The 22,874-nt window shown below is 36.5% G+C and overlaps 4 protein-coding genes across 8 annotated transcripts; 1 reads left to right on the top strand and 3 right to left on the bottom strand.

The window, feature by feature from the left end:
- Positions 1-38: 38 nt before the first annotated feature.
- On the bottom strand, positions 39-8,460 carry LOC125188347 (anaphase-promoting complex subunit). Of its 3 annotated transcripts, none has more exons than XM_089058694.1 (21): positions 8,198-8,460; positions 7,950-8,109; positions 7,602-7,744; positions 7,159-7,405; positions 6,838-7,015; positions 6,635-6,713; positions 6,446-6,531; positions 6,030-6,159; positions 5,820-5,852; positions 4,998-5,246; positions 4,811-4,888; positions 4,443-4,705; positions 4,082-4,141; positions 3,898-3,965; positions 3,004-3,109; positions 2,770-2,911; positions 2,420-2,518; positions 1,893-2,157; positions 1,662-1,729; positions 1,270-1,420; positions 39-164 (listed from the first exon to the last, which is right to left on the bottom strand). In XM_089058694.1, exons 1-21 carry the CDS (start codon positions 8,366-8,368, stop codon positions 97-99), a joined length of 2,844 nt encoding a protein of 947 aa, XP_088914820.1. In that variant the 5' UTR covers positions 8,369-8,460; the 3' UTR covers positions 39-96. The 3 variants fall into 3 exon arrangements, with proteins under 3 accessions (XP_088914820.1, XP_088914822.1, XP_088914821.1); XM_089058696.1 differs by having other exon boundaries at positions 7,351-7,405; XM_089058695.1 differs by having other exon boundaries at positions 7,602-7,723.
- A 1,114-nt stretch (positions 8,461-9,574) lies between these two features.
- Positions 9,575-12,997, top strand: SWAP70 (Pleckstrin homology (PH) domain-containing protein). The gene is made up of 10 exons (XM_048088335.1): positions 9,575-9,733; positions 9,851-9,955; positions 10,498-10,559; positions 10,649-10,732; positions 10,843-10,874; positions 11,059-11,140; positions 11,305-11,533; positions 11,630-11,857; positions 11,952-12,244; positions 12,408-12,997. Exons 1-10 carry the CDS (start codon positions 9,710-9,712, stop codon positions 12,736-12,738), a joined length of 1,470 nt encoding a protein of 489 aa, XP_047944292.1. The 5' UTR covers positions 9,575-9,709; the 3' UTR covers positions 12,739-12,997.
- A 417-nt stretch (positions 12,998-13,414) lies between these two features.
- LOC125186472 (uncharacterized) lies at positions 13,415-18,055 on the bottom strand. Of its 2 annotated transcripts, none has more exons than XM_048082841.2 (13): positions 17,955-18,055; positions 17,664-17,744; positions 17,430-17,478; positions 17,300-17,348; positions 16,439-16,509; positions 16,257-16,315; positions 15,767-15,871; positions 15,473-15,530; positions 15,082-15,218; positions 14,943-14,999; positions 14,702-14,799; positions 14,226-14,431; positions 13,415-13,970 (listed from the first exon to the last, which is right to left on the bottom strand). In XM_048082841.2, the coding sequence occupies exons 2-13, from the start codon at positions 17,715-17,717 to the stop codon at positions 13,882-13,884; spliced, it is 1,032 nt and encodes a 343-aa protein (XP_047938798.1). In that variant the 5' UTR covers positions 17,718-17,744; positions 17,955-18,055; the 3' UTR covers positions 13,415-13,881. The 2 variants fall into 2 exon arrangements, with proteins under 2 accessions (XP_047938798.1, XP_047938800.1); XM_048082843.2 differs by having other exon boundaries at positions 17,874-17,964.
- An 895-nt stretch (positions 18,056-18,950) lies between these two features.
- Positions 18,951-21,503, bottom strand: LOC125187687 (protein JASON-like). Of its 2 annotated transcripts, none has more exons than XM_089058462.1 (8): positions 21,408-21,503; positions 21,241-21,320; positions 21,112-21,166; positions 20,919-20,983; positions 20,356-20,570; positions 19,693-20,248; positions 19,528-19,610; positions 18,951-19,342 (listed from the first exon to the last, which is right to left on the bottom strand). In XM_089058462.1, the coding sequence occupies exons 2-8, from the start codon at positions 21,304-21,306 to the stop codon at positions 19,228-19,230; spliced, it is 1,155 nt and encodes a 384-aa protein (XP_088914588.1). In that variant the 5' UTR covers positions 21,307-21,320; positions 21,408-21,503; the 3' UTR covers positions 18,951-19,227. The 2 variants fall into 2 exon arrangements, with proteins under 2 accessions (XP_088914588.1, XP_047940272.2); XM_048084315.2 differs by having other exon boundaries at positions 21,414-21,500.
- Between the last annotated feature and the right edge of the window lie 1,371 nt (positions 21,504-22,874).

Raw genomic sequence — 22,874 nt, 5'->3', positions numbered from 1 at the left:
TCTGTTCGTTTGTTTCTGTTCAGTTAACTCCAACTGAATTTACGCTTTTACCCCCTTCTCATAATATGTTGATAGGAGCATGATGTTAGGATGTCATCACCTCTTCAAATGACACCATACCACCATTCTTAGCCAATCATTTGTACACGTAGACGAATAATAAACTGTCACATAGCAAAAAATATTCTGAAAAAAACAGCCAACAATTTATTGCTCTTTATACAACAATTTTTCTTATCCAACAATATCCGACACACTATACAACAATCTATAGATTGATGTGTACACTATACAACAATCTATAGATTGATGTGTAGTGTTTGTAATATTGTTGTGTAGCATTTATAATATTACTATATAAGTGGTGTCACGGTGTCACTTTAAGAGGGGAGGGGTTGTCATTTTAACACAAACCGTTATTGATATCCTAATTTATAATTTAAGTGAAATGAAATAAATCAAATTCAAGTAAAAATATTTTGAAAAGAAAAAAATCACAAAGATTTTGATAAATAAGTTGGACATGGAGACGTGGCAAGATAAGCAGGGTGACAAACAAATTGGTGTAATCCAAATCAATGAAATGGATGAGCCCAAACCATACACGGAACGAGTTCCAGTCCACACACACAATTATTACTTTTGATATAGAAGTTCATTTTGGACCACTGTACTTCAAATCAAACCATTTTGTCCCTTTAAAACGGCTACTATTTTTTGGTAGCCTTCCTTTTAAACATTGAATCTCCAACTGAAAAGGAAATCATTTGCAATATGTGTAACTAATATAGTTAAATCAAGAGGAGTCCAGAATTGTTGTTCAAGAACTTCCACACGGAACCTACAAGTGAATATCCATTCAGACAAACCATTTGGATTGACAATAACGCAAGCCTACTTGGTAAGACGTTTTTTTTTTTCAAACCAATAAGTCGGGGCTTCAAGTCACTACGAAAACACAAATTAACACATGAGATCGGTTAGGCGGGCGGATCTGAGATGCATGGTGTCATATAGCAAACTATGGGACCTATCAGACCTTCTGAACCGAGACTATGGCATATTTCACCTCACACACACAACACAATTGCAAACAAACTTTGGACTAAAAAGGGAGCTTTTGAAACAGAACATGATATTGGCAATTGCCAATTAGGCAAACACTGGTAGTTAAGATGCAGGCAAAGGTTTATTTCATTAATACATACTCCATATATGAACACAGTTTATAGATGTATAAATATATCTGTCATCAGCAATCTGACTTACTGAAGAGAGAATCGTCCATTCCTTCTGGATTCTCAAATGCAGTAATGTGCTTCCTGAACGAAGATGCGGCTTCTTCCCTGTCGTCATACCGCCTGAGCTTGTCGTATACAATGGCCAACAAGTAGAAAGCTTCTGATGCCAATTCATGATACTGTAAAGAAGCAATTATTATCTTGGTAGTCAATTAATATTGGAATTTCAATATCATCTTCATGATGATGGTCAAAGCATGGACACACTTAGATTTTCAGTGTCATAAAGTTATTAGAACCATTCCCACACAGTTACATGATTCTTTCATGTTTGAATTTCATAACAGGTAGATGTTCTGTGGGAAATTAAGTAGTCGCATATGCACAAAATACAAATAACAAGTTAGGAGATTAACCAACCTCCAATAGTTGAAGTTCTTCGGAAGCTTGTGTTAAAGGTTCTAGCACCATCTCTGGATTGTCCGAAACTATTGAAAGAAAAATAGAAGTTATTAATACATGACATCTCAACCATTTCCTTACCAGTCCACAGAATATTTCCACTCCCATCCTTGAGTTAAGACACACCCTAACTCTGTCGAAGAAGCTGAAGGTGGAAAACAATAAAGGAAGGATATAGCAGTAAAATACCTGAAAAGTCTGGGTCAGCCAAATAGCATTTTGCTTCCATAATAAGTGCTCGAGAACGTAGCTCCAAACCACCATGACCAAGAAGCATGGGGAAACAGCTGTGTAAGAGGGCCAATGCCTTTTTTGCGTGATTTGGTCCAAGAGAAAGCCATAACTCAGCCAACACTAATGTTGCAGAGGCTTTTAGAAGATCCAGATTAAATGATTGGCAATAGGAAAGGCTAGCCAAAGCGTATGGAATTCCTAAAACAGCATTGCCTGACCTCTGAAACGGCAAAATATAAAAAAACAGATTTCAGCAAATAAAAAATGGCATGAGAAGTTGACAAACCAATAGCTGTTTCTGCAGCAAAACACCAAACAAATACAACCTGGTTGTATAAACAGCCTTCAAAGATGAAACATTCAATTTATTATCATACAAAATTATCATAATCAATACAAATCATAGCAGAAGTCACTATTTTGTTCTAGTATCGCCTGATGCAAGTAGATAAAGGATTTGTGCGTGGTCCTATGCCGTGTACCTTGTGTATCTCAGCAAGCAACAGAAGAACAGTAGCATTTTTCACTTGCATGTTAAACTTATAACATGTGCAGAATAGAGCATGTGCAACAGCTGCAGCCTGCAAGAACAACTCCCATCAGCTACAATTAAAATGTAGCACGTACAAAAAAATGGTCAGCTTAGCTCACGCAACAAATGGGCCACTAAATATAAATATGAAGGCTAGCTCATTAGAGAAAAGACGAATGAAAGAACTAATAAGATATGTTCCATTTTTGTTTTCTGAAAAGCATAGCTCATCATTGACCTCTTACTGACTTGGGTAAACGAATAAGAAGGAGCATAAAATTTTGCCGAGGAATACGAAACCTGGCTATACTGGTTTGCAGCAAGTAATGTCCGAGCATGACGGAGACTAGTTTCTGTCTTCAGCTCCATGTCCACACCAGTCACAGAGGAGGCCAAAACACCAAGCTCATCACTGAATTGCTGAGCTAATTTTAAATGTCCCCTAAAGGAGTGGTTGAAAAGCATGGAAACAGTGAGGTGTCTGTCCTGTAGATACTTATTGGATAACACATATAGTGCTGTAAGAAAGTATACCTATGTAAAGCACACTCATGCAGCAACTGTAGTTTCAATAACATGATTCTGGACTTTGAAACACATGCAAACTTCGCTTCTGCTATTCTCAGGGCAGCAAAAGCATCTAGATAGTGCATATGAAATAGGATGTAAGTAAAAAAGAAGGCGCTTGTACAACAGAGTTTGTCAGCACTCATTCAAGGAAAATAAGAGTAGTGAAGAAATGAATATCTAGGAATGATCTGAAACTTTTCATGTTCTTTTTCTGGTTGAGAGAGGGTGGTGAGTCCTAAATCACATCAACTTAGCTATGTGACATCTGCTTTAAGGAAAATTCTCAGAAATTTCTTTCCAACAAGGCATCAGTGCAAATGTTAATAGTTAAAAGAGTCTAAGAGTCCGTTGTCCGAACAGGTAAATATGGCTTCTTAGTTTCCCATAGTAATCATAAAGGAAGAGCACACCAAGTACTTAATATAAAGGGGATTCTAATGTGATATAAGAAAATTCCAAATGCAAAATGACTCGGAAGCTATCTCTGGGTCTTTAATTAATTATAAACACGAGAAGGAATGTGTAATCCTTTCTTCGCATTCTATTATCTGCAGACAGTGCATGTGACTTCGTGAGTGCACTGCATTCAATAGTAGATTGTCTTTTTGGCACTGGAGAAACTAAGCAAATGGGAAGAGAAGTCCAGTCACAACAAAGACTTTCCCATGACTTATAGAACAGTCAAATAGTTCTTCAAATTAATTTCAGAAACCAACTATTCAGATATCAACGAACGTAGCACTTAGCAGTAAGACCGATTCCCAGATAACAATCAACCCTGCTTACTAGACATTATAAAAACACACCACTTGCATAGAGAGAGGAAAAACTAATTAGAAAGTAGTATCCATTTACAACCTTGGTATCCTTTATAAACAGCCAAATGTTGGATAAGCTTGGAGTATGCTAATGCAGCATCGGATAAACTGTAAAAGATCCAAAAACCTAGTTATTGTGCAATGATATTCAATAGCATAGAAATTAGAGTAGAAATAAGATAAAACAACAGCAGGTAATGGATCTCAGGAAAGATTGCAATTACCTTGAGGAGTCTGCGAAGCAAGTTGCAAAAGTCAGTGCATTTATTCGAGCTAGAGGAGCACTGAATATAAAATAGAGAATGTTGAGAAAACTACAAAGGAGAAAATGAAAATATCGCATGCAACACAATCAGATTATTAATGAAGATAATAGCGATAATAGCACTTGTGGTTATGAAGCCATTACTCGCCACTTCAGGAAACTGGCAAGATGAGAAGAGAAGGGATTTTCCTTCCAATGTCTAGTGGAAAAAAGCTACAAATCTATTTACGAAATAGGATCATGATATAGCATCCACAAGACAACTAGAAAACTCAACCAACTTCAAGAACTAATACAATAAGAGGTCTTGAGTAGATCACCTGCCATACATCTCCCATGAACTAGCACGGACTAGATACGACGATCCTAATAATTGTACAACAGATCCAGGAATTGAGCTTGGTTGTGCAGAAAATTGGAAAGAACTGGAATTACTTCTTGATTCATTTTCTTGACTGAATATCAATGAGTCTAGTGGCTTTTTAAGACTTTTCAGCCATTTTGTACAGAAAGCGCCATCAGCAGTCAATACAGAACTTTCATCCCCGAAATCATTTATTAGACGAGAACTCAACCACAATTCCTGCATTACTCATGACAGCAGTAAGAGACAGATAGTGTTATTTCTAATCTCAAGACAATATCAGCAGGAAAAAAAAATCAAAAAGATTAAAGCAAGAGGAAGAACCTTGTAGATGTTGGCAGGGTATGTTCTAAGTTTCATCGAAGCCTTCGGGCCAAATGAAAGCAGTGGCCTTTGTACATGCTGCAAATCAAAGTATATAAATAAGATTCCCCCTAAGCACAAAGTATACTTAGATCGTAAGTTTTGTAGGCAAATACTGTGTAACAAAAGAAAACTACAGAATCCTCACCGTTATATCATACTTAGCAATTTCGAGATGAATAGATGCTACCAGTCTTTTCAGCTTCAGACTTTCTGCCCTCTTCAAAGATCTCCGTAAAAGCACGTATAATTGTTGTTGGACTGATAATGACGTCCCCATACCAGCGACAGGTGAATATGAAGATCCAATAATTCCAGATGTCTTTGATATTCCTACTTCAGACAAGAGGTTGGAAATAGCAGCCAGTGTATATGCAAGACAAGTATCATCACTGTACTGCACGTTTGATATAAAATTAGGTCCAAAGAGTGTTTTAATAAAGTTAATAAAACATCAGAATTTCCAATAAGAGGAACCAAAATCTCAAACAAACAACCAAAGTAACTGGCGGAAGAAAATGGCTGAATGAAAAATAACTGCAAAACAATAGTCACATAAAAGTGTGGAACGATCATACCATCACTATAGCATTTGGTGAACTAGTAGAAATAACAAGTTCTAAAACAACCAAAATATTCAAGACATAGTTTGAGTTTCTCAACCAAGAATAACACTTAATTGGTTCCCTCCAACTTAGCTTGCATAACTACTTCAGGCCTAACTACTTTTAGGTTCTTTCGAAGTTAATCAAGAGTCTTCCCCACAATGTAGCAGTCTATAATCAAGTTCAACTTAACCTGGTTAGCATGTGATTACCAGATTCAGTTGGATTTATAAGGTCAGTTGGCTGGGGATGAAGAGTTCCTAAGAATATGACCACATCACCACAACACACAGGCTGAATCCAACTCATAAAAATTGAGAATGAAACTAAAGGGGCCTAACTGAAGCTAAACAAAAAGTATTTACCTGCTGAGAAACTCGAACTGCTTCAGTTAATACCTGAACATGTGAAGAGAAGTACCAGTCAAGTAGCGTTTAATAGATCCTTTAGAACAGCAATACATAACATGCTGGCAGTCCCAAAATAGATGACAAGAAAACAACAATAACAGCAATCAGAGAAAATTGCAGAAGGTGGACAATAAGAATGGATGAGACTGGAATCCATATGCTTACCTCCAAAGCTTCCTTCGGGTGTCCTAGATGAAATTGCATCATTCCTAAACATAATAAAGCGATCTCATATCTTCCGAAACTACTGCATCCAGATGGAGGAGGAACACATTCAACTCCTTCAGTCCCTGCACTTTATCATGAATATTTTTCACATAAGGAAATAAGTAAAGGTAAGCCCCTCAACTTATTCATCTCATTTGTCATGAGAGACAGAGAGAAGCATGGAGAAATGTGGTCTTCTTTAGAACCAGATGTCTTTTATTCCCACTAAGTTAAAATCAAACAATAAGGATAAGTTTTTCATCGATATTGCCACCACAGACAACTAAGCGATACATATATTATTTTTGGCAGAATAGATACACGAAGTTAAACATAAGGAAAATTCAAGAGGATGGACATGCATCAATTCATACCTATAATCAAAATAACGGTGGAGGTTTTCCAGTGCCCCAGGATAATCATCATGATAGAGGTTATTCAAATATCTCAAGTAGTGAACCTAAAATTGGAAAACAGACAAAACAATTGTCACTTGTCAGGTACAGTTGAAGTGATCTCCTAATCATGTTATAGACTCAGAAAGTTCCAAAAAAGAAACTCACTCGATGTAATTCAGGTGCCAACTGCTGGAGCTTTTTCAGTATGGACTCAAAAGCGTCAAGAGGGAAAGAGCTTCCATATCTGACTCAAAAAATAAATAAAAATGATATAGCTTTATCCAGCTTCATTAGGTCCAAATAATCTGCAGCTTCTTGATGCATATAAACTATACAAAAGACAAAAATAAAATAGAAAAATCACTTACTTCTCGATAACATCTGCTTGCTCTGATAGGTAGCCTTGTACCTGCCAATTTGTGTGTAGGAAAGTCCCACTAACAGAGCCAATATCCCTTGACATACCGCTCGAAGAGAATAAACAAGACTTACCTTCTGCATTCTTATCCATATGTTCCAGCCTGTGGCTTGAAGAGATACCACTATCTGTGACCAGTGGAAATCAAGATGTCAAAGCTCGTGGCGTGGACTTTGATAGTGCGAATAAAGTATAATCTGAAACATGCAACTAGAACCTAACACTCAATCACCAAAAATTGTGCTAAAAATAAGATCTCTCACAAGAATACCATCACTAAATTCAGAAAAAGTCTTTGATGCATGTCCGTGGAAAGGGGTTCTTCCAATATCCATTTTTCTTTCCTCAAAATCTTCCACAGATTTCTCGTAAAAACTTTCCATCTCCATATTCTCATATTCTGATGGAACATTTGAATAACTAGTGGACTCATCCAAATGTGGTAACTCATACGGTTGGTAACCTGAGAAGGAATCCTTGCAATATGCCCCGATACTTGTTAAGAGATGGCAAATACCCTGAAATGAGAAAGTAATTTTGGGTACATGACTTCTGAAGTAAAAACATATTATAGCATAAGAAGGGAGGTAACGAATTATTGATAGTATAGAAGGTATTTCCAACACACGGACACCAAGAGGCAATTATATAAAGAGAGAAAGAAAGTACAACCATCAATATGTTCATTGAAGATGGAATGCTGCATACAATTACCTCAAATGACATCTGATTAAAGGTAAGCAAACAACGCCGTACAAACATGCCAATGATGCTATTAGGATCCAGCATAATCTGATCATCATCCATAACATTAGAGTCCGAGCCCCCGAGGATCCCTGATGATAAAAACACAAGCACTAAACCAAAAGAACTCTGATTGGTTTCCACCAAAACACTATCAAATATGTCATAAACCAAGCTACAACCATCTCAAACAGAACAACTGCTGCATTAGCATCGGCATTTAACGAAAAACTACATACATTGTGCACCAAACTTGCAGCGCTAATGCAAAATCCCATTGTGAGTTTTTCACTAGCAAGAGAAGAAAACAGGAGCTACCTCGCAAATCAGCAAATAAATTGAACAAGTCATCCGGTGAGGCCAGCGACGAAAGCCTCCCCATTAAGTGGTCACTCAACCAGTGATTGAGCAAGCCATCAATCTCCTTCAGCTGAGTAATCAGCTCATCAAGCGTAGGCTCGAAAATGCCACCACATTCCTGCATAATCCAAAACGAGATCGACTGAGCTAACCGCTTTCTGATCAAAATATCATCAAAATTGTGATATTATGGACGCGGATCAAACCTTGGTGAGGGATATGAGGAAAATCCCGAGACAGTTGTGCTGCGAAACGGAGGAGAAAGGGAATGGGATGGAAATTTGAGAAGGCGGTGCGTAAACTTGAACCAGGATGCAAATGGAGAGCTTGTGCGGAGTGACGGCGAAGCTCGACGGTGGCTTGGAAACGGCCGTCATCGCCGGCGATGAATGAATCGGAAACCGGCGATGGGTTTTTGGTGTAGGGTTTTTGAACGAGAGATGGATTGAAAGTTATGGCGCTGGAAATTTTAGATTTTTTAAAACACTCAATTCAAATGTAGATAATAATTTTTTGTTTTAAGTAATTATAAATAGTTCGGTGAAGAAAAACATTTATTAACTAGGTAATTATATAGTATGATCTTATCTTTAGAATGTTATTAAAAAAATTAAAGAGATGAATTCTATATGCAAAAGATTAACTACTAAAATATTTATGTTACTAAATAAAATAAATTTTTTTCGATTTTCATGCCATATGCTAGTGCTCTATTCTGTTTGATTTCGGGTTCTTTTTCTATTGTTCACGCTTTTTGCTATAGCAAATCTTTTTCTCATATCATAACATGTTTAAAAAGCTTAATGTCGCTCGTTCGATAGACAATCAGCACCTCTTAGTCTTAGATAAGTAATATTCACCCAACTTGCATTGATTTTCTAACGTGATTTCCGAATTGTTGTTGAAGGCACGTAAAATTTAAATTTAGAAGTGGTTGATAAATTTACCAAACACCTGTAATATTGTTCTTTTAGGTTACACATGAATAAATATATACTGATGTTTCATAAATATGCATGATTTACTTACAACGTAAAAAGCTTGTATATTGCGTGTGGAAATCTCCACCTTATAAGAAATTTTAAGAATACCGAGCCCTTATATTTGCGTAGATTAGACACATTTGTAGATTTTCATTAACAATATACAAAGCTCGTACATCGTATGTGGGAATCGCCACTTAATCGGAAAGTTTACCATTATTACTAACTAAAGTCTTGGGAAGATGAGGAGAATTGAACGGCTCGAGAAAGTGTATAGCACAACCATTGAGTAGGCATTTCAAACGAGAGTAGATTGTTCAAACGGAAATGTATGAGAGCATCTGGGAATGGGCAATGACCACTGTTCGAATCGTCAATCCTCCGCGCTTTATATGAAATGGAATGAGTTTATACAATTATACAATACGAGCTTACTTTTCATTTATAGGAGTAATAAAAATAAAATAAAGCTTCTATTGACCGATAGTATATAAAAAAAATGTCACGTTTTGCTTGCAATTTACGAAATCATTTTATTACACACGACAATGCTACTACTCTTTTTGTTTATATACCAAGAAAAAAAAATATTTAAAAAAAAAAGAGAAATTCAACACACAATAGTCCAAAAAAGGGAACAAACGAACCACCTCCCCAACTGCAGATCATCACCAAAACCCTCACTAAATTCCGTCGATTCTCACTCCCAAAATTGCTCATCTCATCAGATTCGCCATGGCATCAAATGGAGCTCCACTCGTCAGTCTACTCATCCTCGATTTCACTTTTTTGTTGCTTCACAATTACCGCCCAATTTATTTTCCATTTCCATAAATGAATTTATCGATTGATTGTTTAGGGATTTGAATTGTGCAGGGAGATGCTGACACGCAGACGAGCTTGGAGAAGATCAAAAGGCAGCTCGCCTCGAGCTCCGGCCGACAACTCCTTCAGGGACCCCTCTTAAAGCGATCCGAAACGGTAAATTGATCTCACCGCTGCTTGTAGTTTTTAATTCGGCTGAAATGTTTTGTTTACGCGTGCGTGTTTGTGAGAGCCAGCTGATGATTATAGCTTAGCTTAAGAATTGTCGCGAAATGTTTACTTCGAAACTACTAGTCGATGCTGGTATCTCTTGGCATTGGAGAATCAGTTGACTTTGGATAAACTATAGGATGCAATCATGTTTGGAAAATTGGGAGAAGCATTTTCCGAACTGATAGCTGCTGAAGGGTAACCAATAAAACTCATGCCTGATTTTGGAGAGATGTTAATTTTAAAATGGATTACATGTTGTGTTCCCTTTTTTGAGGAAAGGATGCGAAGGTGCTGTTAATTTGTAGTAATATAATGTCTTTTCCCCCAAAGATGTAGCAATTATCATGCTTTAATTGACAATAAAGGGTGTATTGCAGAATAGGATCAAAATGAAGTGTATATTGCCTAGGAAGTTCCAACTATTGGAACTTTTGTCAATAGAATAGCTGGGTCTAGCTGATTGTACTGGGTGATGTTTTTAACAGCTACGGAAGTGGAACGAGAGGTGGGTGATTTTAGACCCAACAACTGGGAAGATGGAATACAAGTAAGACGCCATATCATATTTTAGTACTTACTTTTGTTTTATTTGCTAAGTGCTGTTATTGATTAAGTCTTTGTTTCTTTCATCTTCAGGGTCAGGAGAAATGAGCCGGCAGTAAAAGGAACCATAACATTTGATGCAAACAGCACTATCACAATTTCTCCTGTGAACTTCCAGTAAAATCCGATTCTTTTGTTTATTTGATCTCCCCCCTCTCTACAGGTACATTCCTCTTGTAGGTTACTAATCATGCTCACATCCTTTTCCTTCTTTCTGTTTGATTCAGGGGACTACCAAAGTATGATGGATGTTGCTTCTGTATCCTTATTAATATTTTAGATTGTTTTCCCTCTCCTTAATGCTAATTATGTTGGAGATAAAAGGTGAAAGAAGGCTGACACTATATGATATCATATACAATTTGTCTTATTTCCTTTTTTTGTTTGTCACACATTGTTAAATTTGATAGAACTCGGTGTTTTTATTCTTAACTCTGTTCTAGATATTGGGACACCACAGAAAAAGGATTATTTTCTTTGTGCAGAGACACCTGCTGCTACCAGAGCTTGGGTGTCAACACTACAGTGAGTGGCCAATTTAATATGTTCACATAAACTCATACAGTTGCAGTGTGGGACAAATACACTCATATCATTGATTCAGTTGCTAACTTATCTGATTCCAAATCTTCTGTAACGTAATGCATGAGTTTGTGTTTGAATTTTTTTGTCTTTTGTTTGAACTACAGCGCAACTCAACTGGTTCTCAAGGCTCACAAAGAAGCGGTGAACACCTTAAGTGGAAATGGATCCACAAAGTTAGGAACGGTTGCCACCGTTGTTGCTGCTGCAAATTCAACAGCACTGGAAGCTTCTAAAGAAATTGAAGCTGCCATGCAAGTTTCTATGAGGAATGCCTTGGGGGCTATGATGAATAAGACACCTGATCTTCCGATGGATGATTTATCAATCATGAAGGTAACAAGGCATAGTAGTAACAAATGTCTAAATATTTCAAGTTCATTAAATTGCATCTATTTTGTCAGATTTATTGAGAAAATTATTTGTTTTCAGGAAACGTTGAGGGTCAAGGATGAAGAGCTGCAAAATTTGGCAAGAGATGTTCGTGCTAGAGATTCAACCATAAAGGAATTGGCAGAGAAACTATCCGAGACCGCTGAAGCTGCAGAAGCTGCGGCCTCTGCTGCCTATACCATGGATGAGCAAAGGAGAATAGCATGTGCAGAGGTTGAGCGTCTGACTAGAGATTCAGAGAAACAATTTGAGTCATCTAAACAGAAGGTAATTGTAGATTCTCGTCAGCTTGGTGTCTCCATTTTGAGGTCCAGCCTTGGTCCGGTTTTCTTGATCTTACTTTTCCCATATATGCTCATAGATTAGAGAGCTTGAAGAGAAAACTCAGAATCTGAGCAGAGAGAAAGATCAGCTGATAGAGGAAAGGGATTCGGCCATTCGGGAAGCTCATTTGTGGCGTTCAGAGCTCGCGAAAGCTAGAGAGCGTGCTGTCATATTAGAAGGAGCAGCTGTTCGAGCTGAAGAGAAGGTCAGAGTTACAGAAGCTGATGCTGAAGCACGACTAAAGGAAGCAATCGAAAAAGAGTCAACTGCTGCTAATGAGAAGCAAGAATTACTTTCATATATCAATGCCTTGCAAGAACAGCTGAAAAGGTTTGTAATTGTAACATTATTAAGCTTTTTTGATAATTTTTCTGTCAAATATAGTTGGTGTTTGCATGAAGTAGCTTCTACTTGCCTTTATTTCATAATGCATTTGCTGCCTCTTTATCTGATCGCAACGAGTTACTGAAATTTCTATTTTTCCTTCCGACAGGCAGCAGATGGAAACCCGAGAAGTATTTGCAGAGAGGACCGATTCTCGCTCGAGTATAGGTGGTGATTTACCACTAACAAAGCATGTGGATCCGTCACAGGAGAATGTCGATAAAGCCTGCCTGAGCGTTTCAGTGACGGCATCATCACCTGCAGAATCAGATCTCCATTCTATCCGGGAGAGTGAATGGAGCGACATCGAAACCACAGAGGCTAGGATAGCTGATGTGAGAGAGGTTGGTCCCGATGCAGAAGAGCACAGCCTCGATATCCCTGTTGTAACTTTCCCAACCAATGGTCACCCGGAGCACGATTCTTCCCATCAGCCTTAGAGAATCGCAGGACAGCTCCACTCCCTCGACGTTTGCCAATTTTCTTCAGTGTAGCCTTTTTTTTACTCGAATCTTGGCTCGTTGCTGCTGTTGGTAGATGATTAATGTGTTGCATCTTTTGGTAATTTAAGGAATTTAACCCTTGCTTGGTATCCTTTGAGTGCAAATAGTCTTGATAATCAGAGATGTTAAAACATACAGATGAATATTACTGTAAACAGATTGATGACAACTAGTTTTCTACCATCTTCATTGCTCTTGACTTGGCCTTAATATACTTGAGCCCATTCTTGATGTTATTCTAAGTGCACACAATCTCTATTCACTCTAGAATTACATTCAAATAAACTTGAATATTATTCCCTCCGTCCCGGCTAAGATGACACATTGCTTAGCCGGCACGAGATTTTAGGAGTTATTAGTTAAAGTGTTTAATTGGAGAGAGAGAAGGTGGGTGGAAGTATTAAAGTAGAGAGATAAAGAAAGATGAATATTTTAATAGGAGTGAGAAAAAGTGATTGAGTGTATTAATTGGAGAGAGAAAGTTACCAAAAAAGGAAATGTGTCATCTTAGTTGGGACAGACTAAAAAAGAAAACGTGTCATCTTAAGCGGGACGGAGGGAGTAAGAGAGTTTCGTCACAGGAGAAGGAAATGCAGTTTTATATGAAAAAAGATAAAAAAATAGTTATCCATTTATCCGAATTGGCTGAAGCTATGTTTCATTGTCTAAAAGCAAATTCATGTTGATATACAGAGAGAGCTCCAGCACCACATTACACAAACGCTGATTCACAAAATCCTCCTGCAATGTGGAAACACCTAACTACCCCTTGCCCGAACAATGGCCCGACTGCGTTTTTTCTGATAAAACCTTAACAAGTAACAACACACACCCGAACAACGGAGTTTCTCTACCCTAGTCTGGAAAGGGAAGTTTTCAACAACCTACGTTGAAACCAATGGCCTTGACTTAAACAATATTAGGTTTTTCGACATGGCAAAGAGCAGGCAGGCAATCTAGTTACTAAGCTATGGCTGAGAAAGGTGAAAAGCATCATAATATACAAACCTATTGATGCTGGAGAAAGATAGTAACTAATGTATCATTCTTTACTATATTTATGCATGATGCCATCATCCTCTACTGGGAGGAAACACGGGAACTCGCACTTTGATCCGGAAACGCTTCATCAAGAGCTTTGGGCATGCTCAGAACGATCTCTGCGAAAGCTAGAGGGACAAAAAAGCATCATTTAGTGGCTAAAGTGTGAGGATTATGAGACCAGTTATGTATTAAGCATGTTATCGAGGAATGAGCCATAGATGGATCATCTGTTGCAGCATTGTGCAACATCTACAGATCATCACCAACATATCGATGAAATTACAAAAAAATTCTACATGATTCGGAATTTCATTGAGGCATGGGTGATAACAGGAGATGTTGTGCAATGCTTTGGGTCAAAAGCGAGAAATTCAACCAACCTTCAGGAAGACTCATTGAACGTAATGCATCCTCAGCATGTACCAATCGAGCTGGAACTAGTTGACTGCCATGGCTTTCCTTCCTGTTGTTTGGTGCTACAGAAGTCCGGAGTTTCTTATGTTGGTGCATCGGCCAAGCAAGGACACTGATGGTTGACGGAAGCGTAGAGACGAGTTCCCCATATCTAATGCTGACTATCACCTTGCTGTTAAAAAAAAACAGAAAAATCAATCTAAATATAGCGTCATGAGACACTAACTACTTATTCATACTGGAAAGAAACAAAATAACACACAACCCAATTCTTATTAGCAAAACAATATGTAACCTGAGATTCTACAAGACTCACTATTTGTATAGAAAAATGTAGAGAGAAAGAGAGAGCACTAGATGCATGTCAAAAGTCAAGTCAAGAAACAACCCCAGATTAAATTGCTTTCAAACAAAAATAAACTCAAACCATAGCTCGACTTACCAATCAAAATCCGCGAGCACAAATTCAATCATATGATATGGAAGACTGCAATAAAGTTCTCCTATTTGATTTCCATACAACTCTTTAATAAGACGAACCTGGAAAACAACACAAGGGTAGTGAGTAATAGATCCGCATTTCATGTAGCAGATACTACTATTAACATATCAAATCCCAGCACGATCGTTTAGACCTTGATCAAGGACTATTATTCCTTCTAGGCTACTTATTGCTATCGTACCTGCTCTCGTCTATCAATGTAGGCCTGCAGCAAGTCTCCGACGTAATCTATGAACTTCTGCTTCCCAAATTGAAACAAATTAACATTTCAAGCACGCATAATAATAGATTGAATAAGATACAAAAGCAGCCAACCTAACCATTGCGTTTGAAGAGAGGTAATCATTTTCCGCATCGCGTATCGGCAAGAAAAATGGAATTGTGTGCTCAAGAACTGTCATTTTCTCAAGAAATGATTTGCTTTCAAGAACACAATGGAACAGCTCACAAGGTTCTCCTGAGAAGTTCAAAAAATTAAAGAAACATGACTAAAAGATCCGAGATTGAATACTCAACTAGTTATCTAAACTAGAAAGACTGCATAATAAGGACACATAATAAAAGACACATGAAGATTTCACGTCAACCGCATATCATCATGGAATATAACAGAATTTGGCATTTAAATACGAAAATAGAGAAGAATTAAATGCAATTGACCATTCACAATAGATACTTTGGAATCAACTTTTATGATAGTTCAGCAGATACCAGCAAATGAGGTCTCATATTGAATGCCAATCCTTGGTCCATCTAAACAACAGATCATCTGTGCATTCAAAACATTAGTGTCAGAGGCCAATCATTACCTTCTTTCTATTATTAAATCTTTTTCTGAGAAAAAGGTGTCATTCAAAACTCAAGGTCATCGCGACAATAATAGCATCTATGACACATTCATTTAAACCAAATGTAATACTTCATGAGAACGAATAAAAAAGTCCATGGATTACATTTTAAATAAGGAAACTCAATAGAGCGAATAAATTTAGAATCATGATTTACTTTATTTCCAACTCTGTAAGTTATTTTTTCATGTAAAGGTAAATTGGGCACTGAAGCGGCATCCCCTTGTAGTTGCACTGCCTTTCTTTCAGCCTCCATGTGAACCTGAAACACATACTGAGACATAAGTATTACATATAGATAGTACGCAACATCTCCAAAAGAATATGCTTCGCAAACAACGCGACGGAGTAAAGAGTTATACATAAAAATTCAGTGTGAAGTATGCAAGTATGAGGAAGAATTAGAAAGAAAGCACATTAGAAATATAACTATTTACAACCAGGTTCCAAATTAATAGTACAATCTTACACATCAAGAAATTAATAGTAGTAGTAGGGTAGGCACTTTCAATTGTTTTTATCAAATTTTCTTTCCAATAAACAACAAAAACACTCTAAAATATTTTCACATATTTCTAGATTACATAAAAGCAGAAAAGAAGTGACAACCAACATAAAAACCGAGTTAATAGAGTATAAAACCATACCCGCTCTCTTATAGTAGCTAATAGCCCATCATTCCATTGCCCACCATCCAAACATATTTCTTCAAGAGAATAAGCATCACATCAGAACCGGTGATATTAAACAAGTAAGAGAAAGCAAAAATTTAAATTGAAAGAATACATTTACAAAGTAAAAGTTTGGAAGTATTCCCATAAATAACTACCTTGAGTTTGAGAAGCCTGTGCAGCTTCAAACTCTCTTTGCAAACGCTCAAAAACAGATTTGTCAGAATCCCTAAGAAAATTAACCAATTTTAGAGCCACTACCCCGTATTAGCCAATAAATCAACTCACATAAAATTAAAACATATGCAACTATGCAAGAAACACTTGGGAGAGACAAAATCCAGCTTCATAATTTGGAAAAGATTCAATTGTGCAGGGATTATATGGAGATTTTGCTGCATTTTTCATTTGTGTTCCAAGATGGTGAACCAGCTACGTCAGTCTGTTCTTTACAGTTTTGTCTGATTACACAAAACCACTCTATTAAGATTTTCTTATCGCGTGACAATCCAATCCAAACATCTTGTGCACTCTTTTTGGTTACACACCCATATATATCTATGAGATAAATATATATAGTACTATAAATGTGTGTGTGTGCACGCTTTTCGGAAAAAAGTTAACTTAGTCCAACACGTAAACAAGGAGAAACTGCTAGTGTGTGAATTGATATACATAAATTGTTTCCTTTTAGGCGTGAACCTTGTCAATTACTATAAAAAGCAAAATTTTCAGGAATGATAGACCGGGCTTATGATGAATTTTGTTAATTAGCTAACCACTCTTTATGATATTTAGAACTCCTACTTAACCAATAAGTGTTACTAATAACAAGCAAAGAAACAACTTTTCAAGCATAGACCCCAAGAAAGCATGGCCAGAAAATGGAAAAGCTAGTCAGCACTAAGCTGATATCAACATGGTCCATTGGTATAACAAGGAGAATCATTCTCTAGAAAACCAAACTGATAGGCCAAACACATTCTAGCTCAGAAGCAAAATTGAGGAACAATTTATACCTAGAGAGCCGCTCCGTTAATTCTGCATGCCTTTTAAGGAGATTTGAAACTGGCAACAAAAACAAGTTTAATTAGATAATGATTAGTAGTGTAAATTCAGGTAACAAGAAGAGCTTGCGATGGTGGATACATCTTGCCCGTGTGGTCTCCAACCGTACATCCTCAGCCTGGGAAAAGTTCTGCCAAAAGTAGAAAGCCTTCAAAGTCCAATCACCAATTTTGATACAAAATCAAGCTACAAGGTAACATATATCACACCCTCAAGTCACATACTTAGTACAGTTAAAAAAAACATTAAATTGTGGATTATCTTAAAAACAAACAATAAAATCTTTAGGTGCAATTCAGATATCAGAATATTTACCACTTCTCCCATATTTAGAGGAGCAGGCTTCTCCTTCACAACAAGTTGCTGCATTTTACTCTAATTCAGCTGTGATTATCACTGCAGAAGCAGTAATTTAGATATATATTACAGAAACAGATTGATCATATGCAAGATAAAGACAAAAAAAACACATCATCATTAAAAAAAATAGCAGCAAACGAAAATAATAACTAAAACTAAACGCACGACTGAGACGAATTTGATGAGGAAACAAGCATTGCATCGCAATGCCCAGAAAATTAAAGCGAGACGAGAGGAAAGGCTTACGAAATGAGAAGTAGCCTCTGGCGAAAACCCTAATTTAATGAAATTGGGGATTGAATTGGATTCCAAAATTTTCAATCTTCCGATTTATAATTGATGGGCCACTTTTAAGAGAATGTTTCAAACCTTTTTTATACATTGGCCCAATAATTCTTTTTTACTAGTATTATGTACCCGACACTTTGAGGATATTCAAACGTTGAACTTCGTTTATGAAAAACGTGGAGAGTTCGTAGGTTCAACTTCACTGATTTCCTTAATCATGTGACATTCGGTGTTGTCACGTTTGGTATTCCTCGATGTTCGAGCTATGAATTTCGTTTATGCAAAATGTGGAGGGTTCATACGTTCAAACGTGACTGATTCCCTTAATCATGAGTCATTTGGTCCTCGTGAACATTCAAGTGGTGAACTTCATTTATGCAAAACGTGGAGAGTTCATAGGGTAAAACTTCACCGACTTCCTTAATCGCGGGCCATTTGGTCTTGTCTCATTTGGTCTTCATAACGATTTCATATGTTCAAACTTCACTGATATCCTTTATCTCAAATTATATGGTATTGTCTCGTTGCGGTTTTCATTTTATGTTTAATTTTTTTAAAACGAGGAGAAACGCTCATCTTTGATGGCTATGAATAATATGAGCAATCATTAATTTATACACGTGAATTGGTCATTTATTTGGATCAACCAATTTAACAAAAAATGGTTTAAATATTAACAAAGAATTAATAAATGATTGTGAGTGGACAAAGTAACAAGTCAATTGATCAAATTATAAATAAGTTGATGTCGTTAGATAGTAAATAAAAGTAGATAGACTAGTTTCCATGAACATAACAAAATTACTAAAATGAACTATTTTTGTGGCCATAGAGTTTTATAGAGTGATTATGAATGTAAATAATGAACATTTTGATGGGACAAATTATGGTCCAATACATATTTTTTTATCTTTGACAGACAGCAATAAGATTCATCAAATGATAAAAAGATACTAGTAAAATCTAATGGCTCAATCACCAATATATCCCAATTCATCAATCAATCCAATATTTTTGAATCCAAACTGAGCAAAACTCAAAAGACAAAAAGCCACAATTTTATCTACAATGGCAGCAAACATTTCTTGCAATGACTCGCAACTTCACCTCATTATGCTCATGATAAGAGTTTGATCAAATAAACTCAGAGATGGTTTTCATGAAGAATGAAGAAAGAAACATTATCAACACCAAACAATGATTGACTCACAACAGAACACAGTGCGTTTCATCAGAACGAAACAACAGATTTCGGACGCGATGAAGATTGAAAATGTGACATGGCAGTATCAGATTCATCAGTTTCATTGAACTCAAATGGAGTACTGATGTTGGTGGTGGGCTTCCTGCAAAAAATGCAAAAATATCTATTTTATTTTGCTTTCTTGAGGCAGAATCATCGTCTACATGTATAGATTGCATTCGAATATTCAACTAGACTTGCTGGAAAAGATATATCAGAGAGATCAGCAAAGCATGTATGTCTATAGATGAAAAAGGAATTAATAAAACAACAAGAAGCATCACATACCTCTGAGAAATCAAAGATTCTTCAGACAGTGCCTTTTCTAGTCTCTCCTCAAAAGACGTCGCGTGCCAATTGACTTTCTGATCCTGTGAGGCAAAAGCAGTTTAGGTTAGTTCAACCAGACTTATCATATAGGAAAAATTGAAAAAAGGAGAAATATTAGAATACCTCTTTGTACTTGTTAGTGGAATTTGGAATTCCATTCCCATCCCACCATTTAGGAGGAGGAGGAGGATCGTTGGGCACCTCAACATCGTTCCAATGAGCTGCAACCATTCCCAGAATAGGCCTATCGGCAGGAGGTTTCCTACATTGACTAGAAATGGAACTAAGTTGTTTGTTACTACCATCCTGCTTGGCTGAAATCGGCTTGAACCAAGAAGTTAAGCTTCCTTCATCGTCCGCCTCTTCTATAACCGAATCTACCTTCTTTGGCTCGTTTGGTTGTCCCTGGTGACTGACAGCAGAATCTTGATCCCCCAATTCTTCCTCATCTAACTCCTCCATGTTTGGATATGGTAACACCTTTGTTACACTGTGAGATCCAGCTGATGCAGATTGCTCTGCAGAGATTGATGAAATAGCTGACCTATCTGATACATGGTGAGATTCAACAGATTCATTTTTGCTTTGTTCGGAATGGATTTCAACTGCATTATGAACATCAACTCTTTGGACCGAGCTGCTCGAGACTCCACCAGCGTAATGTCCATCAGTCATGCAGCTAAATTCATGAAATGTCAAGTGAAAAGAGTTTATAAACATAATATAAGGGTGAATTTCAAGCTGCAAAATGATTTCAGAGACCTAGATAGAAGTCAGGAGATTCACCTGCTTGGAGTGGTTAAGAAAGAACATGATGCAACAAGCACTGAAGACTCATTAGATTGCTTCTCCAGTTCCTGTTTCTCCATTGATACATTGAGAAGCCATGAACCGAACTTTTCCGCTTCCATTTGAGCTGATGCATCCTCCCATTTCTCCAAGGCTTTTCGGACTTTGATAGGCGTTTCGACTGAAGTTCCTTTAGGTTTAGAAAACTTATTCTGCAGAACAGCAAATATGCCACACACGGATAAGGATTCGTTTTCATTTGTAGACGAAATTCAGAAAGAAACTATAGATTCAAATAGTTTATGTGAATAAAAAAAAAAAAACAGATTCAGAATGACATTATTTTATTAGCATACACAGAGCACATTACTCAAATCAATTTTATACTCCATATGTAAGCAAATCAATGCCAATCCGATATCGAATATACAAATAGCACATGGAAATCATTTCTAAAAATAACACTGTTTTTAGCTGGACTTCCATATGCAGATTAATTCCCCTAATTTAACCAAAATCCAAACAAATCGGGAAAATGTAGAAATCAAAGAGCTACGAACCTCATCCTTGAAATCTCTGATAGGCAACCGATTTTGACACTCCTCTCCTTTTCGAAGCGTTCCGTCTTTTTATCAGTCATTTGAAATACAAATTCAAAACATCACTCAATCGATCGATCAAAAACACATACGCTCAAATCAACGAAGATTCATTTGAATCTGAAACACACACTAACACACACAGATGAGTTACCATCGCACTGGAACAGCGACGACAGCGCATTTTTACTCCGAGGCGCAGCAGGCTCCTGCTATTCCAAAAGCATAAAAAATCAACCTGAGTTAGGAATTAAAAAACAACAAACAGAGCTACAAATCATACCGGAGGAGGAGCAACCGGATTAGCGCCGGAGTGTTTGACGCGAAAACAGCTGAAAAAGCAGGTCATTGGTGCGGCGAGCCCTACGCGCAACAAAAATTCACGCCATAACTAACGCTTGCTCAAAATTAGTAGAGAAATCATGTGCGCATCTCTATAAATGGAAATGCCTTTACTGATTTGAATTATCGAGAAGTCGTCCAATTATTCTAGAGAGAGAAGGAGCTGAAGAAGGTGGAGTGTCGTTGTGGCGATGGCTCCATTGCGTTTTGAAATTCGAATACAGAGGGAAACTAAATTAAATACGATTATACCACTGTTTTTTTCCCATCAATTCAATATAATTACACGTGGCAATAAAATATTCGTTTTTTATACTATAATTGATGTTATTTAATAGTAATAGGATTTGATTTTATGAATTACTCATAAAATAAAACAATCAAAAATGTCAATATCATCCTTACTCGTTAGTCAGTGTTCTGCTTCAATGTTGAGCACGACTATGCGGATGACCTTTGAAAACACAAAATTAATTTACAGCAATATAATAATCAGAAGGTTATCGATTAATCTGTCGTAATTATATTTAATTATTTGATATAAAAATTGCTAGTAAGCTAGTAGGAGCTCAATGTTTCAGAAGCTTGATAATGTTCGGCTTGTTAACTCGCTAGCATGCTAATTATATTGCTCGTAAGCCTATTCCAATTTATAAGACCTAAAATATTACGTTGATATAATTTAATTCATAAGTCATATTCTATTTGTATAGACATATATTGCCTAATTAGGAGCTTTGTTAGTAAATTTAATACTACCTTTTATAATATAGTACTAATTTAATTTTTAAAGAAGTTTATTTGCATTTAAATTAAACTTGATTTGGGCTCGGAAACAATAGAAGTATTGGCGCAAATGTAAGATTTCAAATGCGAGCAAAAGGGGATTGTAGGCCCAACAAAATTATTACAATTAGATATTGGGGAAATTAAAGTAACCTTTCTTTGATTTTGGGGAAAAAAGGTACCTTTATTATCCTACAAATTCCAACAATCTTAGCCCTAACATATTCGACATATTCATAATCATGAAAGTACTTCAAAAAATTTCAAACAAAATAAATTCTATATTTGAGTTAATTTCAAAGTGAAGTATCAATTTAAAATTTATCTACTCTTGTTGTTGGAGCCATAAATCAAAATAAATTAAATAATGATGTTGTAGGTGGAGAGATCAATATCGGGATAGAGACTAATTAATAATATGTGGGAATAAAGTTTATACTCCTACGATAGACAATTTTTTTTATCCCATAAAGAGTTTATATGTTCATATTAGAATAAATTACATAAAATGTATACATATACAACTCTCTCTCTATATATATAGTACTACTACATATTTACATACACACACATAAACACTAAAAATTAAAACGATTTTGTGAAATGTATTTGTGTATTGTACGTAAAAATACATGCAGCAACTATTAAGTAGTTAAATATTAATTTTTACATAAAAATCATATTTATAATTTAGATCTCTGTAGCAAATTAGCAATAGTAGTATTTTCATGACCCCACAACCACAACATATACAACTATATAAAGTTGGCATTTTTCTACTGTCACTCA

This window comes from Salvia hispanica, chromosome 5, assembly GCF_029641045.1.
Source record: "Salvia hispanica isolate PSC_SH4W2 chromosome 5, Shi_PSC_v1, whole genome shotgun sequence".
Taxonomy (NCBI): domain Eukaryota; kingdom Viridiplantae; phylum Streptophyta; class Magnoliopsida; order Lamiales; family Lamiaceae; genus Salvia; species Salvia hispanica.
Note: the sequence above shows the minus strand (reverse complement) of the source record. Positions and strands in the feature narration are given on the sequence as shown.